This window comes from Salvelinus sp. IW2-2015, unplaced genomic scaffold, assembly GCF_002910315.2.
Source record: "Salvelinus sp. IW2-2015 unplaced genomic scaffold, ASM291031v2 Un_scaffold5817, whole genome shotgun sequence".
NCBI classification, from domain to species: Eukaryota; Metazoa; Chordata; class Actinopteri; order Salmoniformes; family Salmonidae; genus Salvelinus; species Salvelinus sp. IW2-2015.
In genome coordinates this window covers 51,673-59,241 of record NW_019947082.1, presented here as the reverse complement: position 1 = coordinate 59,241, position 7,569 = coordinate 51,673, and the positions used below count along the sequence as shown (strand labels likewise).

The 7,569-nt window shown below is 42.6% G+C and overlaps 1 protein-coding gene across 1 annotated transcript; it reads left to right on the top strand.

Annotated features, from left to right (window-relative positions):
- Positions 1-255: 255 nt before the first annotated feature.
- On the top strand, positions 256-3,693 carry LOC112078535 (neuronal pentraxin-2). Its single transcript, XM_024144743.2, has 2 exons — positions 256-565; positions 1,173-3,693. The coding sequence occupies exon 2, from the start codon at positions 1,176-1,178 to the stop codon at positions 1,398-1,400; it is 225 nt and encodes a 74-aa protein (XP_024000511.2). The 5' UTR covers positions 256-565; positions 1,173-1,175; the 3' UTR covers positions 1,401-3,693.
- The last annotated feature ends 3,876 nt before the right edge of the window (positions 3,694-7,569 follow it).

Here is a 7,569-nt window from a genome sequence, read left to right as displayed (position 1 = left end):
ATTGCCCTATCTGCCCTGGGATATTCTCCCTGATAGTAAAGTCTACAATAAGCTCTTAAGGGGAATCCTATCCTTCACTTGAGTGAATGTTTTTCTAAGTTTCCCATAGACATCCATGCATGACTAGATGAAAATTGGACTTAAGTGGAAATTAAGATTCACCACACAAAGACAAAAACACAGGTATTCTCTTGCCCCTTTTGCCCAAGTTAGTATAGCCCCTCTAACATGAATTACCCTCCTTGACCCTCTTACCCTCTTTGCCCCTATAAGTATTCTACATTTACATTTGAGTCACTTAGCAGACACTCTTATCCAGAGCGGCTTACAATTAAAAATTAATCCCATCTAACGTTGTACTGCCCATCTCACCCTTCTTACCCAGGTGGCCCAGTTGCCCCTGTCGGTGAGCGACGGCCGCTGGCACCACATTTGCATCACCTGGACGACGCGGGACGGCTTCTGGGAGGCATACCAGGATGGGGAGAGGCTGGGCACCGGGGAGAACCTGGCCCCCTGGCACCCAATTAAACCTGGAGGGGTGATCATCCTGGGACAGGAACAGGTGAGGCTTAGCCAGGCTCTGATGTACTCCCACCGGAGAGGGAGAGGGAGAGATGAACAGGGGAGAAGGGGGAGGCAAGGCTCTTGTCACGCTATCAACAACCCTTTACCATTACCTCACCTCTCTGCCTGCCTTAACCAGTGACAGCGCACCCTTGGGAGCATTGTTAGTGTGACACTCCAACAGATATCTCCATCTTACTATCTCTACGGCGATGTAGTACAGAACACTGACTATTAAGATCGTTCCCATAGGGACCCAGTAATGTAACGTAGCTGTTGGGTCTCATTGGGTGGACTACTTTATGCAGCACGTGTGCTGCTAGTCTATGTGGAAAGCTACAGTGCATGTAGTGTGTCTTTCATGGATAAAATTGCAATTGTAGAGTGAAATGACAGACACACAGAGGAAACCAATAGCAGAGCAATAGAACTGTCTCATCTATCAGACGTACTATACAATTTATTTGAATTGTCGTTCTGTTCCGGCTTTGGCAAAATTATTGATGTCTTTGAATTCTTGTTGAACGCAGAAACGATGAATCACCCAGGCTATGACGTTTCTGTACACTGATGGGATTTTAAACACAGTCCCTCTCCCTGTACAGGACATGGTGGGGGGTCGTTTCGACGCCACCCAGGCCTTCGTTGGCGAGCTGAGCCAGTTCAACATGTGGGACCGGGTCCTCCGGCCTGTGGACATCATGGGAATGGCCAACTGCTCCTCCTACATGCCCGGGAACATTGTTCCCTGGATCGACACCAACGTAGAAGTCATGGGAGGAGCATCCAAGGTGGCGTTGGAGATCTGCGAGGACCGTATGTTCGAACCGTAAAGGAGTTGGATGTGTAACGTTGTCATGACACTGGGTTCCGAAGGTTCCGGAGGCTTGAGAGGTGGTTCTGGTTCCGCGCTCTCTGTGCTGCTTCAGAAACACCCCTCAAGGAGGAAAAAGGGCTCAACGGGTATTGCCTTTGTTTACAGACCTAGATCTAGTAAATGGGTCAACTTCTTCTTTTCCCAATGTGTTTTGGTGTGATTTTCCATGCTTAAGTACATGGCTCACAAGTTCATGCCCATTCCAACRTGATTCTAACTAGAGGATTTTACAGAGAACCCACTTGAGACTGAGGACTCTCTACTCTGTATTCTGTCTTTTACTCCTTTAGCTAGATATCCTTTTGACTGAGTCATGTTTGAACACAGCTCCTCTCTAAGGCATTTCAAACACTGATAATTGAGCACTGTACTGTATTCAGAGAATGTGAGCTAATATATAACCCATAGAAGCTTTTATTGTGTTGTGTGGACAGCTATTTCTGAGTTGCATGGCAAACTTCTTCGGTAAATGATGTGAGCTTGTGTTCCTTTGCAGTAAAAAGAAGCCCCATGTTCCAGAGAGGGCTATTGATGAGTATAGAATGTAAAGGCAATGGTGGAATAGACCATTTTCAACGTGTGCATGTGTTTTGACCTGTCACTGAGAGTATTGAGTGCAAAAGTGAATGCATGCGTACTGTATGTGTGTATATGTGTGTGCATGTGTACATGCACAGGTGGGTGTGTTTACTGTAATAGCAGTTTGTGTGGGTGTGTGCACGCTCTCGTTGTGTAAAAGGCCCTAGAGATTAGTGACGAGGACATTCACATTCTTGTAAATCTATTCTAATACCTCTCCTCCCCTTGAGCAGCTGCCATCCCAAGCAGCTTTGTGCAGCGGCCGGCCCAGGCAGGTTAAAAGCAAAGTCGGAAAGCTGCCGAGGACTGGCGGGAAGCCGGGAATTCAGCGCTCTGTGTGCCACACTGGGGGAGCGTGGGTTGGAATGGGATGCCAGGGACTGGATGACCTTCAAGGAAGGATTTTGTCCATAATCTGTGTTAGTAAATATCATGTTTGTCAAATGAATGAGAAGATGAATGTGAGCTATTTTACTATCCCGTTGCATTGTATAATATAGAGGCATTTTGCTATAAGCCAGAGAGACGCTATGAAAATGAAGACTGTGAAACTAAAGATGAGAAGAGATCTGAATGTTTCTGGTTGGAACAAGACAAAAAGCACTGGAACACTTTGCTATGTTTCTGTTTGTAGAAAATGTCTTTAATTTCCTTAGGGATAAGAAAAAAGAACCACGTTCTGAATTAATGTTGTGGTTCATTCCAGTCCATTTAAACTACAGTGATTTGAAATGTGGTGCAGTAGATACGTGTGTCAAGTTTGCTTCTTCAACGCTGTTCACACTTGTTTTGCTGCAACACAATACCACAATGCCTGTCAATTCAACCCTTATCTGGTTATGAAGAGTGCAGAGGACTAACCTGATGTTAGGAAACAAATGGACGTTTGTCTCTTCCTTTCCTTTGGGACATCTTGGAAAGATTTATGTTTGTAAAAACAGAACAGCGGGATTCAGAACATTTCTGATGGCCTTTGAGAATGATATAATGCAGTAATGTTTTAAAGGGGTACACACCTATCATTTTAGAACATTTAAAAGTTATTCTACATATGAATGTCCTTTTATGTGTTATATAAATGTATGTTTTATTTCTGTAGAGACGATTTCATTTCTTGTATTTTATTAGCATTTCTGCTCATGAGTTAATGTGTTTACCTGCACTGAGTCACTATTTCATTCAGAATGTTAGTGGAAGAAGGACATCTTCTTTTAAAATGTTCAATGGCCTTTTTTTCAGCACCGAATGTGCTTTTTGTTTGCGGATGATTCAAAGCATAAAGTTGGAATCCTTAAGGTGAAACAGCCACGTCCGTTTGGGATATTACAACAACAGAGAAGTTACTGAAAACAACAAACACTGTATTTCACCTCGGACATCATTGCACTACTTTTTTCTTTTTACAATGCCGTGTGACAAAACAATAGCAGCGGCGGTGGGATGACCAGTAGTGCTGCTTTCCCCTACTGTGGATTCCATCTTTCAGTTCAGCAAATATAATTTGTATTTTTTTCCTACAATGCAACCTTGGAATTGTGAAAAGATAAATGAGAAACAAAAAGGATTCAGCTGTTGCTTTAACCTCATCTTCATCTACCATTTATGTTCTGTGTCTCCATGCAGTGTGGTTGGATGTCCTCTTGCACCTAATAAAATATTCAAAATCTAAATACGAACAATTGCCTGAAAATCGTGCCATCAGAAAGAGTTCAAGTGTTGAATAGGTTCATGGGTCAGCTGCGGAGTGCAGTGGAGGCTGGTGCAGGGAGAAAGGATCTCCCTTATACTATTGAAAGGCATTAAAGATAATGCAACATATTTAAAAACCCTTCTTGTAATCAAACTATACTAAATACTGTATACTCACATGTGTCGGCTATTTCACTGTAGTAGGAATATATATAGTCCCATGTGAGGATAAACAGGATAACGTCCAGTAAAATAGTACCTCTGTCCTGTTAAGATTACCTAGGGTCAGTGGCTACTCATACTGCCTCCCCTTCTATCAATACAGATGAATCATAACCAAACACATGTTTCATAAGGCTTGTAAACTGCCAGAATGTGATTGTATACTTCGTAACACCGGTCTTATTTGTCGCGCTTGTTGACTACAGACACACAAAGTCAGGAGAGGTGTCATGTTGTGTGCAATGAGTCCGAACCCAGAGGATATGGATGGATGTTTTCTCTCTCTCTCTCTCCATCCGTGGAATGTTATCAACAGCGGAGAAATCCTCTGGCTGGCAGCCTTCCAGGTGGAAATGAAAAATCGGCCTCAGTGGATTATGGGAAGCAGCAGCGGTAATGTAGGGCACGTTGCGTTCGAGAGCTCTCCTCTCTCCGTGTTCTCTGCTTGAGCTGTCACGGTTGGCACTATTGCTTAATTCATGTGTTGCCGCGACACCCCAGGGGGTCACATTGTGAATGCATTGTAAATCAGGCCCAATTACTGACTGTAAACAAGAGGATGGAAATAGTGGTTCAGTAAACTGCTGTGGAGATGGAGGGAGAGCACACTCTGCTTGAGAATATAGGGGGATAATTCTACTCTGAATTTAGATTTCCAATATGGTCTCATAAGAATGTGTCAAAATAATGACGTTTTACTATTGTAGGTAGCGATATGTCATATACGGTGACATATTACTTGTCTACTATATGACTGGCCAGCCAGTGGAGAAAGAGCTMATTTTCCATCTCAAAAGATTCTTTCCAGGTTTCTTCCTTCTTTCCCAACTGTTGCTAGAGGCATACTCTATTGTTGAGTTTAAAAGCGGGTTTTGTGACGCATTCTGTGACAAACGACAGTACTACCTACACAAACCTACGCAAATGTAATTCAGATTGGCATGTAGCTAATACATCTAACAAGTGTAGAGGGAGACATATACATCTTTGTACCCAACAGTGAAATGATTAATCTGGACCTTTGAGAGAGTGGGGATGTGCTACTGCTATTATTGCGTTTAAACACTATGCATCAGCTACTCGCGACTCTTTCGGCATAGGAATAGACTTAGGGAGTTTCAGCACAAGTCACGATAGWACACTATTAAAGGAAGTACAGTATTAAAGGAAGGAATTGYAAGGAATGTAATTAAATAAGTGCTAGCGTAGATGCAGATGTAATGACAACTACTTCAGGCTAAAAGTGCATCACTTGAAAGGGTTTAACTCAATGTTATTACCCAGTAGGCCAGTTGCCCCACTCCACTTCCCTAGCACAATGGATGGAGTGTATGCTGTATATTGCTCCGCGGATGACATTGGCACCGGAGGCTCACAATTATTTGGCAGATAGTTTATTAAAGCTTTGTATTCTGCTCCTACACACTCACATACAACACACACGCACACAGACACACAGACACAGAGTCACACACACACCCATGATGTTGGGTGTTCGCGCTATGCATTTTCAACGGAGCCCAAGGTTGTGTTGGAGTGTGTGAAGCTGGGTGCATCCAAGTRTAAACCCTGTAATTAAAGCCAACCGGTGTCGGGCATATTTGATCACTGGTGGTAACGCATCCCATCACTGCTAAGTGAAGAATGGAGAATTAAAGGGCTCAATTAAAGAATTAAAGGGCTCTCAGACGGTCCTCTCAGGACACGAAGAGAGCGGGACTAGACGAGACCCGGCGCTTTGCTTCGTGACCGGGAGGTAAAACTTCATTTCAGACCACAGAGAAGCTCCTTTGGCCCTGGTGATTATTAGAGTCTGTAGGATAAAGGCATTGAACAGCAGCAGGATCTGACMATACAGCTGGGTTTGGGTGTGCTGCCTGCTGCCGTTTTTTAGGCTACTTGGATCTCTCCGACTATTAGGCAGACCCACACCCCCTTTGGCCTCAACAACTCTCATGAAATGAGGATTCATAAAGAACTCTTCAGATTTTTGCCCTGGTCTTCTCTCCATCTGGCTGCCATTTTGTTTTTAAATGAGCCTATTTTCTAAGCCCCTCCTCCTCTTTTATCTGAGCTGTTCATATTTAGTTAGTTTGTGTGTTCAAAAGAAAAAAGCGAAGCAGAAGGCATGAAGGCAGAAATACATCAATGTTACTCTTTAAAACACATTAATGTGCCTCAACATTGTGATTCAAAAGATAGTACTGTGTAATGGTGGGTAATGAAAGGTTTAACTTGTGTAGATTGTTTTTCCCACTAATAACACATTGTAACAGTGACATACTGTATAAATAACATGTCAGCTTGGGTGACATATAAGTAACTACAACATTTAAATGTCATAATATTGAAKATTTATAATGAGAACATGTTGGACACTTACTTTTATAAGTTTTGAGGTAATGCACATTCATCAACACTTCATAAATGTGTCAGCTGTAGCCCAAGCCAACAACACAGACACAGCCCAACAATGAACATGTTGTGGACACAGCCCAACAATGAACATGTTGTGGACACAGCCCAACAATGAACATGTTGTGGACACAGCCCAGCCCAATGAACATGTTGTGGACACAGCCCAACAATGAACATGTTGTGGACACAGCCCAACAATGAACATGTTGTGGACACAGCCCAACAATGAACATGTTGTGGACACAGCCCAACAATGAACATGTTGTGTACACAGCCCAACAATGAACATGTTGTGGACACAGCCCAACAATGAACATGTTGTGGCCTCATTGGAACATTGTATTTGTATTTCAGTAGTTTCAAAACGCTGCCATTTTAATCACTAACCATTGGTCCATATGATATCGGAAATGTATTTCTTGATATTTGATTGGATTTTGATACTGCACCACTTTGATCATAATTACCTCGGAACAAAGACAGACAATATGAGAAGGATTTTAAAGCCAGGATGGTGGTTTCTTACAGAGAAAGAGAAAAAGTTTGAAATGTTGTTTTCCATGAAGTGCACACAAATCTAATTCACATGTCATTTACATATTTCTGTAACATCTTGATAACATATTTTAGTGTCTGTGTGTCTTTTGTAGTGTATCTAGTTTGTATATATATGTTTATGTATTTGCTGGGGAAACAAATGTCCCCTTTGGGGGATAAATAAAGTACGATCTTATCTTAGATAGCACCTTATAAAACGTCCCAGTGTTGTCTGACCACAACCACGCAACCAATATTATAGGCAATACTCAAATTTGTGACATAAATTTTTTACGGTGCCGTTGCATCAAATATGAATACATGTTTTGTTGCATTATGATGTAATGTTGACTGATAAGACAGCCAAGGGTCACAGCACTGAGGCAATCAACTCAAAGTCAACAAACGTTAATCTGGAGAATATAAGACTATACAGTATAATACAGTACATGACTGATGGAGAAGCATAGTGTGATCCTCTAGCTCTCTGTGGAAACTATTGGATCTACAGTACATCTGCCTTGGAGCCCGAGGATACTACATCTGTCTGGTAGCCTGAGGATCCTACATCTGTCTGGTAGCTCTGAGGATCCTACCATCTGCCTCGTAGGCTGAGGATCCGACATCTGCCTAGTAAGGCCGAGGACACTACAATCTGCCTAGTAGGCTGAGGACACTAC